General features: G+C 39.1%; 2 protein-coding genes across 2 annotated transcripts in view; one reads left to right on the top strand and one right to left on the bottom strand.

The window, feature by feature from the left end:
• Positions 1–6344, bottom strand: part of ELP2 (elongator acetyltransferase complex subunit 2) — a 38794-nt gene extending 32450 nt beyond the window's left edge. Inside the window, exons 1-3 of the mRNA XM_033087107.1 lie at positions 6185–6344; positions 3939–4017; positions 1169–1239 (exon numbers count right to left, since the gene is read on the bottom strand). Of these exons, the coding sequence (XP_032942998.1) occupies positions 1169–1239; positions 3939–4017; positions 6185–6322 (288 nt within the window). The 5' untranslated portion in view covers positions 6323–6344. The remainder of the gene's footprint in view (positions 1–1168; positions 1240–3938; positions 4018–6184) is intronic.
• Positions 6345–7063: 719 nt separating this feature from the next.
• SLC39A6 (solute carrier family 39 member 6) lies at positions 7064–24516 on the top strand. Its single transcript, XM_033087108.1, has 10 exons — positions 7064–7198; positions 8864–9724; positions 11133–11316; positions 12197–12366; positions 13650–13868; positions 17308–17413; positions 19465–19842; positions 20942–21022; positions 22293–22483; positions 23298–24516. The coding sequence occupies exons 2-10, from the start codon at positions 8873–8875 to the stop codon at positions 23448–23450; spliced, it is 2334 nt and encodes a 777-aa protein (XP_032942999.1). The 5' UTR covers positions 7064–7198; positions 8864–8872; the 3' UTR covers positions 23451–24516.
• The last annotated feature ends 1151 nt before the right edge of the window (positions 24517–25667 follow it).

Here is a 25667-nt window from a genome sequence, read left to right as displayed (position 1 = left end):
ATTCTTCAAGTGTTCAAATTCCCATAGGATCGCCTCCTATTCTGCTTCTCTAGTATTACTGCCCACAATGTATGATAATTTTGGAAGCATTTCCAAAACTGTATACTTCAGAGTTACACAGGGCTGCTAAGAGATTTGAAAGGGGGAGGAGAACAAGTTCAGTCTTGAAATAAGTTTGGGAAATGCTAGTTAAACAAACACATGCAGGTTTGTCCCTGTCAGAACTTTTCAGAGCCCTCACTACACTCATGCTCACTGGAATCTCTGAGAGGTATAGGATATGAAGTGTTTCCCAAACTGATTGCCCAGATTCCTTTTTTTACAGAACTTCTTGAGAAATGAATGGTTCTCTGAACTTTAGAAAGCCTTGCTCTAAAGACCTGTTAGGTTGTGGTTAAAAGTGGATACTCCTGAGCAGGTGGTTTTCTCATTTGAGTTTAAATTCATGCCATTTTTCTTACCAGGAATCCTCACCCCTTTAATTTGACCCAAGGAAATCATATCCCACTTGAAGAACCAACACAAAGGCCACCTCTAAAATATTTTCTGAATTCACTGCACCGTGGTTGTGATACAGCAAGTTAGAGCACCTACTCAGGAGCCACCCTTGTACTTTAGTTATTCAAATAGATTTTGTCTTAAAACTACGTAAATGATTTATGAATAAGTTTTTTTTATCATCTATATCTTCTGCATGGCAGACATTCCAACATCTAACATATTAACTTTTCACTTTTAATCTTTGCTTACAGCTAGGAACAACCTAAATTTCCATCAATAAAGGTCCATCCATATCTAGCATTGCATATTGTAACATCACTCAGAACTTTGTAAATCTATATCCATGACAACAGCTGTCCTATGAACACAGAAGTATTAATTTTTGCTATCACTGAAAACAGATCAAACAGCCCATGTAAGAGCTGTTTGAAAATTATTCCAAAATGATGGGATATTCACAGAAATGACTGACAGCATATGAATATGAGAGTAAATATTAGAGGGAAGGGTACAGGGTCTCTGAAGTCAGAAGATATGGAATCTGGATTACTGACAGCAAGAATGAGTCAACTTCACAAAGGAAGAACACAGTAGAAATGAGGAAAAAAACTGAAAACAAAAGTAGATATAACAGTCATTTCTTATAACTATAAAGATGTCTACCCACCTGGTTATTCTCTATTTCCCAGTGGATCACTTGATTATCAGATCCTCCAGAAACTAATTCAGTAGAAGGAACTGAAAAAATCATATCTCAGTAAATATTTTTTTACCAACTATTTTGAAAATTTTCAAAGCTATAGAAAAGATATAAGAAAATGTATATACCCTTTACCTAGATTCACCAACTGTCAACATTTTGCTTTATTTGCTTAACAGCTTGCTCTTTGTATATATATGTATATACACAGAACTCTTTGTTTTTGACAAGCCATTTAAAAATAAGTTGTAGCTATTGGGACCTCTGATCCTCAAATACTTTACCATGTATCTCCTAAGAACTGGAACATGCCCCTACATTACCACAATATAATTATCACATTCAAGAATTTCAACATGGACACCATGTCATTATGTAATATACTGTACATATTAAAATTTCCCCAAATTGTCCTAGTAATATCTTTTATAACTTTTTTAAAAATTCAGAATCTAAGGACCACACATTATATATTCAGTTGCCATAGTTTTTAAATCTCATATGATTTTGGTTTGGATGTTCCATTTATTTGTTTCTTCTGGCCTATGTGCTAGATATTTAGAGCAAGCAGCCAGGGGATTGTCTAAGTATATTAGATATGTACTCAGAAGTCCCAAGTTCATATCCTAACCCTGCTGCCAACCAGATGTAGTCTTGGGCTTTAACTTCTTCGTGTGTCACAGAAATTAGGCCATTTATCTAACTTCGTGATTTTCAGAATTACTCTAAGTTATCTGAAAGTAATGTGTTAAAAATAAGACATTTTAAGAATATGAAATGATATTATTAAAATCTTCTGTCACTGATACATAGGTTAGAAAGAATATCTGAATTAACTGGTGGTAATTCAGGAAATCAATCCTAACAGTTGCTATTAGAGGAAATCAATCCTAACAGTTACTATTACAGTGATGCACAAGCAATTCATTATATGTAACCTCACTTTTAAAGGGAAGATAAAATATACAAGCCCAAATTAATATAACGAATCCCTCTACTGAGATTCAAGTAGTCTTTGATGTCATTTGGTGGCAATTAATATAATTACACTTGTGTTTTAATATGTGCACTAACAGCCACTTTCTACTACTTAATGGTTTCTATTGACCTAATGTGATAATCCTGCATTATAATTGAAATAAGTAGCATATTCAACTTTTTAAGAAATGTCACCGATAGGGCGGCCGGATGGCTTAGTTAGTTAGAGCACGAGCACTGAACAACAGGGTTGCTGGTTCGATTCCTACATGGGCCAGTGAGCTGTGCTCTCCACAACTAGACTGAAGACAATGAGCTGCCACTGAGCTTCCGGAAGGGTGGCCAGATAGCTCAGTTGGGTAGAGGACAAGCTCTCAGTGGCAAGGTTGCCGGTTCTATTCCCGCATAGAATGGTGGGCTGCATCCCCTCAACTAAAGATTGAAAACAGCGACTGGACTTAGAGCTGAGCTGCGCCCTCCACCACTAGAGTGAAGGACGATGACTTGGAGCTGATGGGCCCTGAAGAAACACACTGTTCCCCAATAAAAAAATTTTTTAAAACAAGAAGTATCACAGATAAAAATCATAGCAGTCACTAATTCAGAAAATTCTTCAACTGTTCCTAGCTCAGAATGCTCTCAGTAAATGTTTATGGAATTAAAAATAAAATTAACTCAGAATCCATGAGAATACCACAGGAGAATAGACATTTGAGAAAATTCCACGGATTTTGGAAGCACCACTTAAAAGCAATATGTTAATTAAAACTTCTTAAGTCATAAAATCTTAAGAGATGGAAGCGATCTGGAGATCCTCTAGTCCAGCAATTCTCAAGTTTTTGGTATTAGGACTCCTTTATGCATGTAAAAATTTTTTAGGATCCCATGAAGCTTTTGCTTATATGTACTGACTACATGTACCAATATTAAACACATTAGAAATTTAAACTGAGAAATGCGAAAAATACTTATTTATCAGTTTACTTAAAAATAATGATGAACTCCACTACATGCTAATAAAAATAACATTTTTATGGTTTGGGGGAAACCCTACATTTTCCAAAACAAAAAACTAATAAGAAGAGAGGCACTGTTTTACATTTCTGCAAATTTCTTTAACAGCTGACTTTATTAGAATACAGCTAGATTTTCATATTTGCTTCTGTGTTTAATCTGTTGTGATTTCACACACACATCACATAGTTGCTGGAAAGCACCACTATAAAATTGTGATAGAATGAGACTGAAAAATGTGAATAACCTCTTGGTATTATTGTGAAAATAATTTTGACCTCACAGGTATCACAACCCTTAAGGGTCCCCTGATCCAGAATAAGCCTTTATTTTTCAGATGTTACTAAGGTGCAAACTGGGGTCAACGAAGATGCAATGTCTTGCCTAAAAAAGCAATAGCTTGTCTGTGGCAAAAACAGCCCGGCGAGCCAACTCTGAATCCCAGCCTGGACCCCAACTTGGGCCTTGCTTACAGGCTTTCAAGCAAAGCTGTGGGCAATGGAGGGGGTCTTGCCACAATCAGGGGCTGCCTCTATCCTCATTCTAAGTACTGCTGTGTTGTCCATGCTCCAACTGCTATAAAGTAAAAGTACAGGCTGGATTATTTCATTGGGCATACTATTTTTCTTCTGTTTTCCAATTGCATAATATCGGTAAATTAAGAAAAGTAATGAAAGAAACATGACTAATCATACTTTATCAGAAAACAATTGAGATCAGCTTTAACAATCAGATTAATACTTACAACCATCCTGTTTACAAATCCACTGTATGCAATTGACTCGAGCAGTGTGACCATTCAGGTTGGTTATAACAACCCTTTTCTTTAACAAAGAAAACACCAATTAGTAAATTAGAACCTATCCCACAGAGAAATTAATAAAATAATAAAAACCAGATTTGTTTTTTTGAAGCTAATAAAAAATTCAGGATTACTTCAAACAGAATCACCTTCCTTCATTTATAAATGTGTAACCATGGCTTAAACCATCCGTTCACTCTAACGCATTCTTTTTCACCATCTCACATTCCCAGCTTCGTGCGCTCTCATCACACGGAGCTCTCAGACCTTCATCTGCCTACCTCTTGCTTAGCACCCCTATCCCCTCTCCAACCCCTGCCCTTCCTATCTGGGGAGATACCCCAGGCTAGACAAGGAACCTCTTCCTCTTGCTTCCACAGGGCCTACTTCTACCATGCTTGCATCAACTCGAGGGTTTTGTGGACAAAAAAACACCTTCAATAGAGGGATTCATAATTAATGGATAAAAATTCATGGCTTACTTTGCATGTCATGGCTACTCAGGTGTTGGGTTCTTGAGCCTTAATGTCACAAGGTCACCAGGCCACAATTACTCAGGTCCTCAGACATCAGATCCCTTCAGGACCTAAGCCCAGGTTCCCTGGAGACCGTCAGACAGCTGCTTTCACCAACATTACTCCACACCTGGGCTTTCTTTACTTCACTCACTGCTGAAATATTAACTCTATGACTACAGAGCGTTCTTCTTTACAGCCCCTTTCTCTATTTATTACCAACTGCACTGGCTTCATATCCACTTATGTGCCACCTGGAATTCTCATGGCTGAGAAAAAGACACACAGAGGGAAATGTGCATAACTAATATATTTCACACATGGTTTATTTGAGGCTGGAAAACAATTTACAACATTTCATTTTCTCTTTCACTAGACTCAGAATTCCTTAGTGGGCAGAATTACTACCCATTATGTTTGTGTCATTACCACCCAGTCCAGGGATAGCTCACAGAGGAACCTCAAAAGTTTGCTGAGTGAATATCATCCCCAAAACTTTATCTTAGCATCTGACATGCTCTTATTACTACATGTAGTTAAATGCCCACTCAGCAAATATTTAACAAAACAAAATACTTTTTAGGCTCAATATATTTCTTTTTTGATGTTAAAATCCCCTAAGGTGGCCACAGGTTATCATTAAAAATAAAATATGTGATGTAAGGCATGGCCACAAATCCATTAAATAGCCGCAGAAAGATAGGCTTCTACCGTTGAGTCTGTCCTTGGTTGATGACCACTGTAAAGTTTACCCTTGGATCTATGTGTTTTCTCTTGCCAATCAAGGGTGCACGGCAATAACAAAAAACAAAAACTGGAAGGAGGCAAGCAAGCTCAAGATATGGAAAGAAAATACAACTATTTCCTATATAAACTTGAATCTGCAAAGGGTGTGAAGATAATGGAATTTTTAATCAAATTAATAAGGCAGTATACAACAAGAAATACATATAGCTATCTCCTGCACTGCATTTTAATTTCCAGCACTTTCCTTTTTATACTGAGGCTCTTTTTGTGAAGTAACTCTAACTTTATTGTGCAAAATTGGCCACGGGGGATCAAAACGAATTCTAGGAAGCATGCAAAAACTCGCCAGTTAGGAAGTTTGGTATGCAAAGCGCCAAGAAAACAGTCAACTGACTGAGTGAAGTTCAGGAAATGGGTTAGTTAAGTCCTGCCTTATAACTAGTGCTTAGGATCCCCATTCCCCTATGACCTTTACCCAATGCCACGGTCTTTAAAATCCCAAAGCTAAAATACACGTGATATATTTTTGAAATTCAATACAACAAATATTTATAAAATAACACTGTGAGAAACACAGAAATAAGACAGCAGCTGTAATAATGGATTTAATCCATACCTAAACTGCAAACCTTTTCAACCCAAACTAATTCTTTAACAGTAGTACAGTTCCCCACAGCAGGCGTCAGAAAAGGTTGCCATCACTCCGGTTTCTACGTGGGGTTAACAGGACACTGGTAGGACATGGTGACTCAAGCACGCGAGATGGCGCGCCCACTGGAGAGCCCTCGCCCAGGCAACCTCCCCGAAGCAGACACGACCGCAAACACAGCCTCTGCGCTCTAGAGCAGTTTACTGTCTGCACCGAGCGCATCCTGCAGATTCCGCCCCAGAAGCACACGGGGTCGAGCGAGCGGCCACCTCTCTTACCCGAGGGTCATAGAGCACTACCGAACAGGACGTGCCGAAGGCCAGAAGTCCTCCGGGCCCGGAGCTCCAGCTCAAGGCTCCCCGTACCCGGTTCGGGCAGCAAAACACGTGAGAGGTCTCCAGCACGGGTGCCACCATGTTGCTGGCTGGTCAGCGGCCGAGACCGAGCCGCGCACTTCCGCCCTCTGAGCGGAACTACTCGCGAGGACACCTCTCCGGCTGGCGTTATCCGCACCGCGTTTCAGAGGCGGCCGGAGGCGTGGCGGAGGCGGCCCTGTCCCCCGCCGGCCCCGCCCCCCGCCCTGGCCCGCGGGGTCTTCAGGGCCCGGCCGCTGCTCTCTTCTAGTTTCTCGGGCCGTGGCCCAGCGCACAAACCCGGCCTCCGTCGTAGGGGCCAAGACCCGGCAAGAGTAACTCCGGACCTTCCAGAAAGACCTGCGGCTCGAGTGCCGGGGCAGCTTAGGAACGTCCCGCTGCCCCGCACGCTCCGGCTCCCTGCAGCCGACGGGAAGCTTTCGCAAGCAAGTCTCGGACCTCAGAGAGGCGCAGGGGCGTGGGGGAATCAAAGGAAAGGTCCCCAGCTGGTCTCGGCGCTCGCAGTTCAATCGGACTGAGCCTTCACCCCATCCCTCCCCTGCGAGCCCAGCGGCGCTGGCGAACAGGCGGACGCGCGGATTCGCCGACGCGGGACGGGGTTCCACGCCGCATTGCGCATGCCCGGCAGTCGGGGCCGGCGGAGGCGGTGGTTCCCGGCAGCGCGCTGCGCGCGGCGGTAATTAGTAATTGTCCTGTTCCTGGGAGGCGAGGGCGCGTGGGGCGCGGCTCCTCGGTGGCTGCGCGGCGGTACCTGGCACTGAGGGGCAGCCGAGCAGATGAGACTGCCGCTTTTCCGTGCCGTGTAGAGGTTTCTAGAAAGAGAGAGAAGCACGGGCCGGTTCCGAGCCCTCCGGACCGCCTGCGGGGAACCGAACCTGCGCGCGGGGCCGGGCCGTGGGACTGCGAGGCCGCGGAGAGGTAAGTCCCGGAGGTCCGGGAGGGGGCTGCCGAGGGGACGTGGAGGCCTGACGCCCCAGTTAGAGGTGCACAGATGGGCTTTGGGGTCCAACGGAAGACTTTTCTGAGGAAACGGTCCGTATTAGTCATCTTCTATTCAAAGAAGGCAAGGTCGTGTTTAAAAATAAAAAGCCCATAGAAGCAGTTGTGTGCCCTCTTTCCGGTTCTCTCCGCTCGCCCCTTTCTCCAGGTCCTTTCTTTCGGCGCTTTCTTTTTTTCCTTCAGCACGCGGCCATGCAGGGATGGAGGTCCGCCTGAGGGTCGGCGACCGCCTTCAACATCCATCCTGCCCGCAGAAAGGCACGGAGCTGCCCCTGAACATTCCGTCTGTGCTCGTCCCCACCCACCCCGCTCCTTGCTTCTCTCTTACGAGTGATTTCTTAATGGTTCTCGAGTCCTAGTAAAACTTCAGGCTCCCAAGATTGTTCTTTCAGGAGTCTAGCCCTGTGGTATTTGTATACTTCCATATTCCACGGTTCTAGTATGATCGGCAGCAGCTGTGCAACACTGCCGACATTGTTTGGAGCTCCCCCACATACATCCGTTCCTGTGGTTTCTCAGTCACCCTGTAAAATAGGGGTTCCCGCTTTTCCTGGTACGAGGAAGAACAGCTGAAAATGATGGAGCTAGTTCGCCCCAGGCCCTTGCTGTCTTGCTCCAGAATCCAACCTTTGGGTCTATCCCTGGAGGCAGATGAGTTTGGCCACGATTACTGTCCATCATTGGTGCTGGATTTCTGCAGGTCCTGAGATATCCGTTTATCTGAACTATACCTTCCTCGGCTTAACTGAATTCTGCTTTTCCAGGCTCAGCTGGATTCCTGACTCCTCTTCGGAGCTTAGGCCTTTCGTTCCAGACACCATTGTCTGGATGAGTGATAGTCTGATAAAATTTTCACTGGTTTATTGGCAACGGAAGAATGATATAATTTTTTATGAAGTTTAATTTACTTAAGGAACTATTATTATCCGGTCATTCAAAAGAATGAGATTAGTCTATATGTACTGACATGGAAAGAGGTCATTTGTTGAGTGGAGAAAAAATATCCCATTTGTGTGGTTAAAGCACGTAAAGCACATATCTTCTTGAGTACGCGTAGAAAACATCCTGAAGCACATACAAGAAACTGGCAAAGTTGGGTGAGTTTGAGGAGTGGTACTGGGAGAAAGAAGCCTTAAATTGATTTGTATATAGTTTAAGAAAAATTTTAAATGAGAATTATTCTGAGATTGCCATATTTACTCTCTTTGATGTTAAAATAATTGTTTTATGAAATGATGATGATGGTGGTAGAGGTAATTGGGTGGTTGTTTTTTTTTGAATCATTGTTCTCAACACAATAAGAAGCTGCCAATATGGCTGTGGCCACATGGATCTCTCCAGTGTCTGAATCACTGTTGCTTTACAGTGCAAATCTCTTAGTACTCAACTGTACTCCAGTTGTTTCACGTTTTAGCAGGGTAGAGGCTAGGCCTCTAGTTCTCTATATTTTCACAGTACTTAGCAGTACACTTGTCACACTAAATGATGCTCTGTAAACCTTGATTATACATCAATTTTCAGCATGAGAGTTCTTCATTGTTTCAGAAATGAAAGCAAGAAATTTTGTGTGTGTGTCTTCTCTAGGAAGGTGCAATGGCGACGAGTTTATCTGTAGTCTTGATCCTGACCTTCACCCTGTCAGTCACAAACCCCCTTCGTGAACCCGAACCAACAACGGCTTTTCCTCAGACCACTGAGAAAGTTATTCCTAACTGGGAATCTGGCATTAATGTTGATTTGGCAGTTACCACACAGCGACATCATCTACAGCAACTTTTCCATCGCTATGGAGAAAATAATTCCTTGTCAGTTGAAGGTTTCAGGAAGTTGCTTCAGAATATAGGCATAGATAAGGTTAAAAGAATCCACATACACCACGACCACGAGCATCACTCGGACCACGAGCATCACTCGGACCACGAGCATCACTCGGACCACGAGCATCACTCGGACCACGAGCACCACTCGGACCACGAGCACCACTCGGACCATGAGCATCACTCGGACCACGAGCATCACTCGGACCACGAGCATCACTCTCACCGTAATCACGCTGCGTCTGGTAAAAATAATCGGAAAGCTCTTTGCCCAGACCATGACTCTGATAGTTCGGGTAAAGATCCTAGAAACAGCCAGGGGAAAGGATCTCGCCGATCAGAACATGCCAATGGTAGAAGGAATGTTTTAATCAAGGACGGTGTTGGTGCTAGTGAAGTGACTTCAACTGTGTATAGCGCTGTTTCGGAAGGAACTCACTTTCTAGAGACAATAGAAACTCCAAAACCTGGAAAACTTCTCCCCAAAGATGTGAGCAGTTCCACTCCACCCAGTATCACAGAAAAGAGCCGGGGGAGCCGACTGGCTAGGAGGAAAACAAATGAATCTGTGAGTGAGCCCAGAAAAGACTTTATGTATTCCAGGACCACAAATGAAAATACTCAGGAGGTAAGATGAGTGCTATTCTTATTTTAATCAGTATGCCTGCTTATCAGTCCTGTCATTGCCATTCTATCTGTAGGTGTAACGGTGAGGTTATTGAAAAGGGAACTTCTGCTTTGTCAGCAAGGCATTTGGCCCAAAGTGTCCCTACTATGTTGTAAACATTTCCGATACAAAACTTGGGTGATACTAAGAATAGTGCTGCCTGCTCAAACTACTTTCTAATGTAGAATTTAAGATAAGTATAGAAAGTAGATACCAGTTATTTGGGAGAAAATCTTTAAGGTGAATATTAATAAAAATAGAAAAAGGTTGAAAAGCAGGAGTGAGAATTTATGATTCAGGGAAAGGTGTGGTTGAAGGGGCGGAAGAATGCAAGAACAGTGTTACCTCTTTGGCAGAGGGATCACAATGCTATCAAGAACAACATACTGGACAACTGAATGTCTGGGGCAGTGAAGTTTTGAGTTCATTTGTTTTTCCAAAACGAGGCTTCCAGACTGTACACAGTTTGCCTTGACTAAAGGTGTCAAGAACAAGGAATTAGTATATGTTAATTTGCGAAACTTAAGTACTTCATTCAAACCATCTGTACTAATTCTGGGATAATCCTACCGGTACTAATAATGGTCATTCCCATAGCCACACTGTGATAAAGTTTGTTCCGAGTAGTATTAACCGAGAATTGTGAGAGTTTAAAATAACTTTATAGAAGATGAGAAACAGGTGCTACTGCCAATTTTGGGAGTATGGGGGGGGCTTAGATTGCTCAAAGGAGGTTCTCTTCAAACTAGTCAGCTAATTAAATTGTTGAAACAGCTGCCTGCCGGTACAGGTTTGTTTTATTACCAGCCTTGCCCTGCTCGAGAGTAATGTACATAATTTAATAGCCTCTCATAGAGAATTTTTTTGCCAGATATGTAGACAGAACTGAGCTAAGTTTTGCAAGTACGGTCATTGCTGGAAGAGTGATGTGTCTTGGGCTTGTTTAGGCCAGGTAGGGTAGCGTTAGTACTAAAACAACATATTTCTCAATCTCTAATGAACCCCATCTTGAAATTAAAGCTCATTTCCTTAATAGGTTTATACAATGAGTTAACAGGCTTGTGAATGTTCATTTATCCTCAAGCTTATTCCACTTGAGGCTTTCTCCCTGGGTGACTAGTCATGTGACTGTTTCTACCAAGAAGAAATAGGCAGAGAGATGGGATACCACTATTGTGACACAGTATCTCCAGGCAGCTTGAGGCAAGTTCCAAAGTACTCAAATCAAAAGTTGATTTTAATTAGCGTTGACTTAAAAAATTAAAGAAGTAAGCTTCAATGAGGAAAGGGTGTTGTGTCATCAAACAACTTTTTTGGATTCTGTAATGGGAATGCCTTTTGGTGATTTTCACTGTTTTGTTTTCTTCAGTGTTTCAATGCGTCAAAGCTGCTTACATCTCATGGCATAGGCATCCAAGTTCTGCTGAATGTAACAGAGTTCAACTACCTCTGTCCCGCCATCATCAATCAAATTGATGCTAGATCGTGTCTGATTCATACAACGAGTGAAAAGAAAGCTGAAATCCCTCCAAAGACCTACTCTTTACAAATAGGTAGAATTGCGTTTTTAATATAATAATAATTTCCAATAAATACATTTATGTTATAGTTTTCCTTGTATTTACATCAGCCTATTCATTTTTCAGCATAATTTCAAATATGCCATCTTAATTGTTCTCTGCCTTGAATGTGAAGAAAGCGTATTAGCCTTAACCTTAAAAAAAAAAAAAAAAAAAGACTTCAATTATAACTTGTCTGTGTTAGTTTAGCCTTAGCCTAAAACAAAGGGTATGGGGGAGAAAACATAATTTGTAACTTGTCTGAGGTTCTCCCATCCAAAATTTGGGCTTTTTATATGTTGTCACTGTTCAGGAGGAAGGGTCGGAGTTAATCTCTGCTGTTCAGGAGCCTAATTCTGATCTGTTTTTATTAATAAATTAAACTAGGATAGGCTCTGCTGCTAGAGTGTACAGTTTCAGTGCTCAAAAACTATAATAAATAATTGCTTTGTTTACTGAGGAAATTATTAAATTCCCGTTTCCTTTTGTTTCTTCCTTTCTTCCTTTTTTCTTTCTTTCTTTCTTTCTTCTTTATTTAAACTTTGCCCTCTTTCATAATTTAGATGTTATGGGAGCTAAAAATTCAGTTCCAAAGTGAGCGAGAATTCATCCTTATTTACCATTTTTTTCCCCTCCTTTCCACCCAGTTGAAGAATTTTCTACTATGCTTATTTCCACTAGGCTCTCTATCTGGAGCGTTTAGTCAGACTGTTCATTTGAGCCTATTTCTTGGTTATTGCTCTGTTACCACAGTCCTATTCCACTGAGTTTGTATTTTAACTTCCCTACTGTTACAAGTTGCTTTATGCTACTCCAAAGTCTGTCTTTTAAACTTTATCAATTGTATGCTTTTTCTTTTGTTCTGTTTTGACAGCCTGGGTTGGTGGCTTTATAGCCATTTCCATCATTAGTTTCCTGTCTTTACTGGGTGTTATCCTAGTGCCTCTGATGAATCGGGTGTTTTTCAAGTTTCTCCTGAGTTTCCTTGTGGCATTGGCTGTTGGTACCTTGAGTGGCGATGCATTTTTACACCTTCTTCCACATGTAAGTACAGTAATTTGTCATATTAGTGTGTTTTATTCAACATTGAAAATATACATGTATTTTTTGGGTTTGTGTTAGAATTCTTTGTATTGATATGTGTGAAAGGTTAGAAATTTGGTTTAGAGGAGTTGATTTTAACATATATTTGGTAACCAAAAGCTGCTTTTTTGTGCTAAGTTTTAGGACATGTTCATTTTTTCATTTTTCTTTTTAAAGAGAATTTACTAAATACAGACTACTTTAACTTTTTGGAAACCAGTTAATATAAGGAGACAGATTCTACCCAGACGTTAGTATTGTGACAGACTGTAGCAGTGTGAATCACCTGCTTACATGTCAGTGTAATTGCCACAGAAACAAAAATGTGACTCTGTGTACCCAAGAAACTTAAAGAGTTTTTCTTCAGAGTTGAATTTATGTATGTATTTAGAGATTTACACCTTGTGACATGACTAAATTCTTAAATGAAAACAAGTTTGGTAAAGTGGATTTATTTTTCCATTAAATATTTGGGATAGGTGCATAGGCAAGAAATATTTGGATCTCATTTTCTAAATTTCCCTTAGAGATTTGCAGGCAAATGGGAGGGGGGAAATTACTCTATTCCTAGCTTATTACATATCTCATCATGTTTCAGTCAGTAGTGAAAGATAACTATTTTGCTGTGATAAACTTCCAGACTATCAGATGGCAGAGGTTCAGGAATACCTATTGCACAAAGTGGTATGTGCATGTGACTCCCTCCCAATCTCACCTGTGTTAGTATGTGCCACACCTGATTTCCTAACATGCAGGCAGTAGTTCCCTGGAGGCTACCGGGCACGGTACCTGGATCTCAGGTATGTGCCAGGGCCTATTACACACACTGAGCTTCTTGTAAGCACATTGATGATACTGGTATGAACTTTTCAGCTGGGAGTATAAGCAGTAAACACTACCTGCCCATTAAGTCTGGCAGTTCCCTATTATTTGTGGCCATGGTAACTTGTCAAACATTGAAAATATCCATTACCTATGTATTATGAAGGTTATTGGGAAATGGATCTGTCTTTACACGGAACAGACCTACTCTTAAATGTTATAGTGCATTGTATACATTAAGCTCTAGAAAACTAGCTGCTTGTTGTTCATTTTATTTTTAATATCCAAACTTACCTTCATTCCGAAATATCCCATGAATTGCCTAATTCTGAATGATTTCCAATTTGACCTTATTATCTTAGCCAATTTTTCTGATGTGTGAAAGTAATGACCTTATAAAATGTATGTTGTTCTGCCTTTAGTCTCATGCAAGTCATCACCATAGTCACAGCCATGAAGGACTAGCCGTGGAAATGAAGAAGGGGCCAGTGTTCAGTCATCTGTCTTCTCAAAACATAGAAGAAAGTACCTATTTTGATTCCACATGGAAGGGTCTGACAGCTCTGGGAGGCTTGTATTTCATGTTTCTTGTTGAACATGTGCTCACATTGATCAAGCAATTTAAAGATAAGAAGAAAAAGGTAAGAAAATGTATACTGAGTACATACTATGCATCAGACATTTATTTAGAGTAGCACTCTTAACTAAACTGTTAGTACAACTTGTCCAGAGTATATAGTCTTCGTTTGAGATGGGTTTGAGTTTTCTGAAATCCTTTTTTGCTCCCAAAGGAATTAACAGAGAGCAATTCTGTATCTTTATAACTCTGGAGTTCTCTATCTCCAGAACTCCCTTCAAACTCGTGAGAAGGTACGCAAGGCAAAGATAAACATCTATATAAATGACCAAACAAGGCACAAGCAGTGCCTTGAAGATCAGAAGCATGGTGATTATGGCCTTGATGGCAATGATGGCTTCACAGGTGTATACTTATCCCCAGACTCACTGAGTTGTATACATTAAATATATACACCTTTTTATATATCAATCATACCTCAGTAAAGTGGTTTAAGAAAAAAGTATCATGGATACACCATCAATATTTATTGGTAGTTATGATTCACTATGTGATTAACTTTATTCACCCAGTAGCTGAATATTCTCTTTTATTCGAAAGAGTTTGTGACATTGACAGACTTGCCCTTTACAAACTGTCCCCAGAAAATAGTATGAAGCCAAAGAGTAGGCTCTTTATTCCTGGTAAAAAATAGCTTTGAGTTGCCTGTGGTGATCTGCCTCTTTGACGTGCCCAGGCAAGTCGGTCAAAAGACTGTCAGGACTCTTAAAAAGGACACATACATATCTTGGACATTTGAATTTAACTTAAAACATTTGTACACTCATTCTGGTCATTTGATGTTCACCAAGATTTTCTCTGAGTTGGAGTTCTGTGTGATGATTTTTTTTTTTCCTACAGCCATGCTACTTCATCTCCAATTTCCAGTTTTGGTTGCTCTAAAATTGATCAAGAGGCTACACACTTGTAAAGCTATCTTGAATGTAGAATCAAAGTTTGGAAATTTTTTTAAATTTTATATAGTTGTCACCTTACATAATTTGATAGACTTTTTTTTTAAAAAAAGCAACTGCCTTTGAATCTTTCAAAACCATTTAACTTTAGTTTTCATAGAAGTAACTGTTCTCACCATGATCACATAGTTTGAGCAATAAGTTACTAAATTGTGCAGTTAAAATAACAAGTATAGCTAGCAAGAAGAGGCTTGAAAAATAACATAATTGGTTCTTGCTCAGCATAGAGCTCACTGTTGAAAACAAGTGCATGTGTGAACAGGAGAATAGCCTCCTGCTCCATCCTATGAGTATTTGCCCTTACGGAGTTTACATTCATTAAAATCTCAAATTGCATATTTTGAACCTTCTCTTTACTGGACCTAAACTTAAAGGGAAGAAGTGAAATAATAGCTTATTCATTCTTAATCCAGGAAATCATCTTCCATGTTCCTGTTGTCCCCACTGCTTCACGTGGACTGGTTTGAGAAAATTTCCTACTCTTTATGTTCTCTGGAATTATTCTTACCTTATAACAACAAAAGATCATTTTTAGTTTTTTCAAGGGGGTGGTTGGAGGTTGGTTGGTTTTACCATTTTTGTATATCAAATGTCATAATTTATTGAGCATTGTAATTTCAATTTGGCTTTCAAATTTTCCTTAAAGATAACTTTTATCTGTCCCTCTAATACAGGACAGTATTATTCAAACTCTGGATCATAACTCAGGGAGTTATGAAAGCAATCTTATAATATGATCAACGTTTTAAAATGCAACAGTAACGTTACAGTCTATTGCATATATTACTATGGATATATTACATATATGACTGTGGATTGTAGTCAAAGTTTGATAATCTCTTCTAAACTAAAATAATTTCTACTAAAATGTAAGGTCTTCAGAGGACTTCTTTGTCTGGTTTATTGCTATAACTTCAATGTCTAAAACAATGACTAGTGCATAAGAGACGATTAGAAACTATTTGTTGACTGTATAAGAAACATTAAACAGCAAGTAAGCATAATTTCTAGACAAAGACTTCCCACAGAAGTATTGCAAACGTTATTATATTCTCTTCCTTTTTAGAATGCATTAAGTATCTTTTTTCAAGGGCATCCAGATCTTAGTTTTACTTACTTAACAGTTTTTAATCTCATATGGTTCTCTCAAAAAGAGAAATAAACTACCCATTATATGGCAAGTGTTGGGAGCTCTTTGGACCCAAAACAGGACATTTTACCTAGGATTTTCCTGAAGACATCCATCCTGCACCCTTGGGAAATTCTGGGTATCATAGTTTTAGGTTACCTGCTATATAAGTCTGTCTGAAACCTCTATCCATATTAGGATGACATCTCATACTTGATATAAATAGTAATAGTTCAACCTCAAACTTTCTTTCTACCAGTAAGGGTTATTGTTCATGCTGAAAACCTGAGAGTCATCTGACATCTCCCTCCTCCTTATAGCCAACCTAGTTTTATTAAATATATCCAGAGTCTTGCCATTTCTCTACATCTTCTTTGCTATTATTCTTGTCCAAGCCATGCTTACCTCCCACCTGGGTGACAGGAGTTGCCTCCTAACTGGCCTGTCTACATTATTTTGTCTTCTCCCAATCCAGAGCAAAGCAGGCAGAGTGGTTTGTCTAAATGAAAATCTGATGAGGCTGGATTCCACTCCTTAAAATCCTTCTTTTAGTGATTTCTCATTGCTTGTAGGACAAAGTCCACCACTCCTAACCGGTTTGCGTTGTCTGGTCTCCTCCAGCCACCCAGCCTTATCTCTCGCCACCCTGTCTGTCCTTTCTGTTCCGGTCAGGGCTGGCCCCTTCCTGCTTCAGGACTTGCCCATACACTCCTCTCCCTCCTTGGAATACTGCCTCCCTTTCCTTCCCCAGTAAACCCCTGCTCATCTTTAGTTCTTGGTATAAATGTCACTTTCTCAAGGAAGCCTGTCCTGGTATAAAGTGATGTTTTTACCAGGAAAGTGACAAGCCTGTCCTGTCTTACTGTTATACACTCTTGGTTAGCAGATTATTAAATGCTTGAAGAAAATGCCTCTGGATGGTTCTAAATTGATAACCTGAGGCAGAGCTCAATGTTAACGTGTATGAGTCACCTGGCGATCTAGTTAAAATCTCCACTTTGATTCATTAGGTCTGGGTGTGGCCTGAGAGTGCATTTCTAACAAGCTCCCAGAGGATGCTGTGCTGCGTATGTAAGACCACACTTAGAGTAGATGACCTAGCAGACATTCAAAAAGGTGAAGGTGATTTTTCTACATTTCTATTATTAAGGCAGATTCTTCGCCTTTCTGAACAGTTACTGCACCCAGGAGACACTACTAGGTACGGTGCAAGGTAACTACAGGCCCTCTCTTAGGTGGCTTTTGTTCCAATAGAGGTCTGTTGCTCTGTTGTCTTTTTCTCTCTCTTTTGCTGAACTATTAAAGCTGTATACAGAAGCAAATCAACTATTTTAAAGTTTTGCTGTCCCTTTCTATTTTAGAATCAGAAAAAACCTGAAAATGATGATGATGTGGAGATTAAGAAGCAGTTGTCTAACTATGAATCTCAAATTTCAACAAATGAGGAGAAAGTAGACGCAGATGAACGTAAGTCCTTACAAATCTGAGGGCTGGAGGGAGTTCATTGCTCTCGATTTGCTGCCAGTTTGGACTGTCTAGAAAAGATGGGACCGTGTCTTTTCTGTTTTTTATTCTCATACTTTAAATTACCAGTGAGTTGGTTGTTTCTATGTGTATTTATATCTCTTTCTATAATTTTTTATTTTGAAATAAATTCAGATTCATAAAAAATGTCAAGAACAGTACAGAGAATTTCTGTGTCCTTTTCCTGTATTCCCCAATTATTTTACCTACATTTATCATTGGCTCTCTCTCTGTACACATCTGCACACATTTTTTTCCTAAACCATTTGAGAGTAAATTACAGATATGATGCTTGTTTACCCCTAAGTACTTAAGTGTATGTTTCCTAAGAAAAAGGACATTCTCTTACATAGCCATAGTTCAGTTACCAAAACAGGAAGTTAGTGCTGTTGTACTGTAATTATCTAGTCTTAGTCATGCTTTATGCTCCCCACTACCCCCAAAAGGAAACAATTGGTACAGAGTACAGTCCAGGATCAAATGTTGCATCTTGTTGCCCCTCATTTTGGGTTTGTCTAATGTTGTCCATTGGATTGATCAGTTTGGCAGGAATATCACAGTATTACTATCTCTTTTTTAGTTACACTGTGTGCCACCTGACATGATGCTCTTTGTTGTGTATGGGTGGTGTTCATTTCGATCACTCGGCCAAGATTATGTCTACCACGTTTCTCCACTGTAAAGCTACTATTTTTTCTATAACTTAGCTGTCTGCTTGGCATTTCTTGTTGGACAGACTTAGTGAAGATTACAATTTTAAACAAAACTCATGACCTTCAAGGTCCTGCCCTGCCCTCCACTCTCCCCCATTGTCCACTCTCTTCAGCCTCACTGGCCTCCTTTTCATCCTGTGAGCACACCAGGTCTCAGGTCTCAGGAACTGGCACTACTGTTTTTTTTCCCTGCTTGGAATACTGTTCTCCCAGATCTTCACATAAATTCGTCCTTTCACATCTCAACTCAGGTATCTCTTCCTGAGAGGCTTTCCCTGATTACCCAAATACAAAGGTTTTCAGTCACTGCTTCATATTACCCCTTTCTATTTTCTTCCCATACTTTCTAGTGCCTCAAATTACCTTCTTTATACATGTGTTTTTCCTTGTTAAGTGGCTTTCTCCCCACAAGAACGTAAAGTTTCTTGAAGGCAGAAACTTTGTCTTGCTCCATTCTATCCCCATTGTCTAGCTGGGTGTCTGGACCAGAGTAGGTGCTCAGTAGATAGTTTCTGACTAAGGGAGAAAAACTTCATTGTTGCCTCCTGCTTATTTGTAAGGTTTCCTGTCTAACTTTGTTTTCCAACATACTGTTTTTCTCTAAAGAGCAAGTAAAATGTTCTTGCTCTTCTTCCTGCGTCTCTTCTCTTCAACCTTTGTAATGGACTCTAGTGAAGTGTATAATGATGAGAGGAAATAGCTGCCCTCGAATTGGACCGCAGTGTCAGGAAAAGTGATACCAGGGTACAGGACAAAGAAAAACATAAACCTTATTGTTGCAGTTTACTTTTCTTTATGTAAGTAGATAATGGTTTTTGGTGATGATGGTATTTTGGATTCTTCTGTTTTTCCTTGAATTTTGCCCTCAAGAAAGAGGAAGTTAGCAGGATTATGTATGTTTTTTTATTTCCAATTTTCAGTATTTTTATTAAATATTTTTCTAAAATAAGTATGTGCTTCTTATACCAGGATAAAAGTCATCTTTGAAAATGTAAGGAAGCAGAACAAATTAAAGGCAGATCTAGGGGTAGTTATTGAAGAGTAACATTTAAAATCCATTCTTAATATGTGAGACCATTTAATTTCTAAAACTCATTAAAACCTATTGATGTTGTTAATCAATAATACTGTAATGCTGAGTTCCACAGGTATATGGGAGAGAGTTGCCACTCTTTAAGATCATTTTTGACTTTAATTATCAGTGAGAATGTTTGAAGTATGTTTAAGCATATTAACAAAGCTTTCTGACTTTGTCCCAACGTCCTTTTTGTTTATACGTAGGACCTGAAAGTTATTTACGAGCAGACTCACAAGAGGCCTCCCACTTTGATTCTCAACAGCCAGCAATATTGGAAGAAGAAGAGGTCATGATAGCTCATGCTCATCCACAAGGAGTCTATAATGAATATGTACCCAGAGGGTGCAAGAATAAATGCCATTCCCATTTCCATGATACGCTCGGCCAGTCAGACGATCTCATTCACCACCACCATGACTACCATCATATTCTCCATCACCACCACCACCAGAACCACCACCCCCACAGTCACAGCCAGCGCTACTCTCGGGAGGAGCTGAAAGACGCCGGCATTGCCACCTTGGCATGGATGGTCATCATGGGTGACGGCCTGCACAATTTCAGCGATGGCCTAGCAATTGGTATACATTTTCCCTTTGTTGGTGGAGTCTGCAATAGTCGCTAAATGTTAGAGGAGATGAAGTGCTAGGAGCTGTGCCTGGCCCATTCCCTAAATTGTAACTACCAAAAGTTGTTTTAATTTGCAAGGTCTTAAGATCTGGCTCTAATGTGTTTGGAGCACTTGTGAGTTTTTTCCCCCCGTACATTTAAGTTTTTTTACCTGCAATATAAACAATACTTATTAAGGTAAAAGAATCTTTTCTGCCATTTTGTCTTTCATGCTGTAAAGGAATCTTTGTATATCTGATAAGTTCAGTTACCAGTCTCTATCCAAAGAGGAACTATAGAATTTTTGCAATTATTATACCACAATTAAGAGATAATAGAATACTTACAAATTTTAGTAACTTAGTGCTGGAGGAACCATGGAAATAATTACCGATTAGGCAGTTGAGACCTGGCCAGGTGAACCACTTGCCAAAGGAGACGGGCGCTGTTTTGTGGGCTGGCTGAGGTGAGCCCAGGCCTCGGCTCCCTGGGCGCCCGGTGCTCTTCTTCCTCTATGTGCTGTGTGCACATAAGTGACAAGGAGGATATCCAAATGCTCCGTCAGGGTTTACAAGGGGTCATTTGTACAATATGTTAGCTTTGAAAAGGAGGGGAGCTATTTGTCTCAGACTCTCCTTATAAGACAGTGAAAGAATAAATGTAAACAAGTCTAAGTACATAGTGAATTCCTCTGAGGCCAGTGAAACGTGTGTACTCGTGACTGCTGAGTTTTTTCCCATAACCCTTTTAAATCAGTTTATGTTATATTTTTAAATAGGTGTTTTATGCAGCAGCAATTACTTCTCAGGTTTGTGTAAGATCACCTTATCACTCTAAGACAGCAGAACCTTCCCTTCTCAATCATACCAGCTTGTGCTCTGTTGGGAAATTTACACCTAATTGAATGTAATCTGAGATCACTTACAAAGAAGATACAGAGTACAATTGGGAAAGTTCTGTTTAGTCACAATCAGAATATATTTTATTTCTTTTATTTTGTATGCTGGTAAGATTTTGTAAAAAACCCACGAAATAATGTAGCCAATCCTTTTCTGATTTATTTCTACACAGGTGCTGCTTTTACTGAAGGTTTATCAAGTGGATTAAGTACTTCTGTTGCTGTCTTTTGTCATGAGTTGCCTCATGAGTTAGGTAAGAGAACCATATAAATGGTATTTTCCAGATGGCTAAATTGTCCTAGTGTCACTGGCTTTTGCTAATGATAGTTCTAGCAAGCTTCCTCATAACTTTTATGCCTTCTTATAATCCTGCTAACCTAGCCAGCTTTCTTTTCTTACTGAGCACTTTGTTTCCAGCCAGAATCTGACCCTATCAGTACAATTACACGATTGTCTATGTGGGGGTGCCAAAGAGGTACCTGGGCCCCCTTTCTTGTCCTCTTCCCCTACTAAGTATCTTATACCAGCATACCAGTGACATCAGTGATTGTTATCTTCATACACACAATATGAATTAGACCACAGGAATCAAAGGGATCATTTTCCATTAACAGAGCAGTTGGCAAAGAAAATCTCATTGGAGCTGAAGAAAAAAAACCTTCCCAGGGTTGTTCTGGATCCCAATTCATGTCCTTTTTTTTCTTCTTACACACACATATTTGTACACACCATTTTCACTTTTGTTCCTTGGCATCCGTTCTGCCATTCAGAAGGCCTTCCATCTGCCTGCAAAATGCTTATAATCAACATCTAGTTTATGTTCTGTGCTCTAGATCCTTCAATGCTCCATGAAGCCTATCTTAACTCTTCCCATCTTAATTTATCTCATTTTCTCCTTTCAAAGCTAAAACATTAGACTCTTTAGCTCTTATTTATAAATTACCTTTATCGTTTGCTCATCATTTAATTTTACCTTCCTCTTTGTAGCCAATTATAAGCTCCTTGAAGATCGTACAAGAGAGCAAGAGTGGGTTCATGGTATTTATCACTCGTTAACAAAGTGGGCGCCTTAAGAAAAATTTGGAATAAAAAAAAAATTTTCAGTTTATGAGCTGTTAGGGTGATTTATACTGGTAACACTGTCAGTTAGCCTTGGGTAATTCTTAATTTTGCTTTTTTTCCTCAAAAAAATTGGAGAATTTCTTAGATCTAGGAAGTCTCTCTCTTTTTTTCTGTATAGAATGATCCTGATTTTTTTTAAATTTTTTTGGCTATTACCTTAATATTGCACAGTTATACTAAACATCTAAAAACAAATAAAAGCTGCTGTGATATTTCATGGTAAGCATATAGTTCCCTTTTCATTCTGAGAAACAGTGATTTTCAGCAAATAGGTACTTTCTTCAAGATGAGCCTCAAAGACCATTGCAAAAATTCTCTCTTTAGCTCTAGGAAGTCTTTTGAATGTGTGTTTTAAAAATGATTTTTTAGTGACTTTATCCCCTTTTTGTTTTCTGTCAAAGGTGACTTTGCTGTTTTACTGAAGGCTGGCATGACTGTTAAGCAGGCTGTTCTTTATAATGCTTTGTCGGCCATGCTGGCATACCTTGGAATGGCAACAGGAATTTTCATTGGTCATTATGCTGAAAATGTATCTATGTGGATATTTGCACTTACTGCTGGCTTATTCATGTATGTTGCTCTGGTTGATATGGTAAGTTTTCCAGATGTCAAATTACAATATTGACTAATAATAAAACAGAAATTGTTTAGTGAAACCTTACTTTAAAAAAAGGCTTTAGATTAAATGCAGTAGTCATGAGAAGTTATATTCAACAAGAGAACATATAAAACATAGGTCCTTTAGAGTTTATCTTTTTGGATTGTTGATCACAAGTACATCTTTATCCTGCCTAATATGTATGAGGATACAGAGAAATATCTATTCCCTCTGATACGTCTTTTTGTGAGTAGCGTCTCAGTAATATGCTTTGAATTGTGTATAGATTTGTAGGAAACCTAACACAAGCCACATGTTATTAGCATGCTGTGTGTACTCCAAAATGCTTAAAAGTTCCTTATTGATGGACAAAGGAGATACACCTCTCTTTCATCAAAGTCCACATAACAATCCCACCAATCTTACTGCTAAAATTCTATTTTATATTGTGTAATATTTCCATATATCTGAACTCAGGTAAACCACATGTTACATTCAGTTCAGATACAGGCAGAAACTAAAGCAGGGTAATCAAATACAGCTCTCCATGGTGGAGCAAACTGGACCAATATAAATATGACTTGCTGAGTGTATCATAAATAATCATTGTTAATTAAACTGCTAGGAAATACTATGTGACATTATTAGCTAGAATCAGTATGTATGTGGTCATGTTTTAAGGAATTGACTCACTATATCCAGCCTACATATAAAGCTAATCTACTGTCTACTGTCCTGCAAATTCTTATAAAAACTAATCTGTAGTTCTGAGACCTTAAAGCTTGCTTTTTTTTTTTCCTTCCCTTAGGTACCTGAGATGCTGCACAATGATGCTTGTGACCATGGATGTAGCCGCTGGGGATATTTCTTATTACAGAATGCTGGGATGTTTTTGGGTTTTGGAATTATGTTGCTTATTTCCATTTTTGAACATAAAATTGTGTTTCGTATAAATTTCTAATTAGGGTATAAATGCTAGAGTAGCTTAAAAAATTTGCTGTCTATAGTTTGAGTAGGTCATAGGAAAACGAGAGTTTGTATGCTGTGATATGCAGCATTTAAGGTTAGTGGAGTTTATGATTTTTATATTGAATATTGCCATTTGTTATGCTTATGAGGTCAGTTATGGTGGTAACATAAAAGTACATTTTAATATTTAAGTTATTCTATTTTGGGAATATAAGCTATATGTGCAATTTACCAATTTTACCAGTTTATTGTATAAACAAGATATTTGGCATGACATGTTCTGTATATTTCAGGAAAAATGTCTTTAATGTTTTTTCTAGAATTAATTTAATACAGTAATTCCCATGCTGGATTTTAGGCCTCCAAAGAACTGCTGGTATTTAGGAGTAAGAAGACACATGAAGCCTAAGATACCAATAAAGCTCGTACTGAATTTAAACTAAGAAATAAGGAGAAAAGAATATGTAAGAATTAAGAAGATATAGATTTCTTACAAAATAAACCACACAAAACTGGTTATAAAATAAAAGGGGCAATTTTAGATTTAAATTAAAAAGGCATTATAAGTATAAAGTTATTCATAAACATTTTTGTCATAAAACCAGTGAGCACTTTTTATTAATTTAGTTGTACATTTAACTTTGTATAGTAGAAATGTCTAAATATATTTAATGAATTCAAGCACTATATTGCTTGACCAAGAAATTTGAATTTTAAAATATTTGGGTGGAGATACAAGAGATGAGTATGACAAAGTTTATGTATTGCCAGAAGACTTGGATATCGCCAACTTATGTACTGCCCGAAGTTACATGATTGGATGGTTATCTAGCTTACCAAATGTCAATGTATTAGAACTTTGAGATAAGAACATTAAAACCGTACTGAGTATAATTGGATTTTTGGATTCAGAAAGTACTTTGGTATCTTTCAGTGCTTCAGTGTTGTCATTATGAGCAATTGTCATTTTTATATAGTACGTTAGACATACTAGGGCTGTCTGTGGTATTCTCTAAATGTTGCTTTTCTACAAAATAAATAAATTCCCCATGTAAGCTTGATGTTAGATGTCTGATTTTTTTTTTACCATCTTAACCATTTTAAAGTGTACAGTTAGTTCAGTAGTTTTAAGTATATTCACATTGTTGTACAGTGGATCTCCAGAATCTTTTCATTTTGTAGAACTGAAACTACACCTATTAAACAACAACTCATTTCCTCCTCCCCCAGTACCTGGAAATCACTCTTCTACTTTCTAGTTCTATGAATTTGAGATGTCTGATTTTCTTCAGTACAATCAAGATTATAGTACACTTGTCGATTCATTTATATTACTGTATCGGGTGGCCTTATTCAATTTTAAATTATTTATCACAAAGTTGCACTTCAAAAAATATTGGCCCACGGTTTGTTCCAAGCTATTCCTAACTTTTTTTTTTTAAACAACCAGAGCCTTAAGCTCAAGAAGCATTAACACCCTGCCCTGCATTCTAAAAAGAATAAGAAAAAATTGGACAAGACACTGCACTTCACCTAGGGGCTACTGAGAGACAATTGGACAAGCATTGTATTCCCCAAACCAAATTGAGTAACAAGAATTACTTAAATTGGAGCTACCTGAAAGGATAAGATCAGGTGTCTCCTCTGACTGAATGATTACTCTGCTTTAGGAGCCCCCATACTTACTCTGGTGCTACTGCTATATCAGTGCAAGATGAGGAAGTTCTGGAATAGCTAGAAATGTCTCAAGTTTGGGGAACACAGACATATGCCTATTCCTTTCACAGAGATTCTAAAGGTGGAAGATATGCTCGACCAGCCCACAAAACAGGATGAAAAGGAACGATAGTTCTTACTGTAGTTTGAACCCATTAGTGGATATGTGGAAGATTTAAGTAATTAGTCTTACCCATGGCTCTGTGTGGGGGAGCGGAGAATGGAGATTAGTGGAAAACGCAGATTAAAACATGGGCCAAAAGCTGATTCTTTGGGTGAAGGGCAACCCAGACTGATAGAAAAAAGAGACACACATAACTTCAATGAAAAAGGATGTGTAAATAGAGATATAGTAGATTAAAGAAATCATAAAAGCAGATGATGTATTTGAGAACTTTATGGATTAATTTTCTGAAAAATGTAAATGTTCACTCAAAAATGGAAGGTCAATTACTGTTAAAATGATCACGTCAGAATTCTCCCCTCATTCCCC

This window comes from Rhinolophus ferrumequinum, chromosome 19, assembly GCF_004115265.2.
Source record: "Rhinolophus ferrumequinum isolate MPI-CBG mRhiFer1 chromosome 19, mRhiFer1_v1.p, whole genome shotgun sequence".
NCBI classification, from domain to species: Eukaryota; Metazoa; Chordata; class Mammalia; order Chiroptera; family Rhinolophidae; genus Rhinolophus; species Rhinolophus ferrumequinum.
Note: the sequence above shows the minus strand (reverse complement) of the source record. Positions and strands in the feature narration are given on the sequence as shown.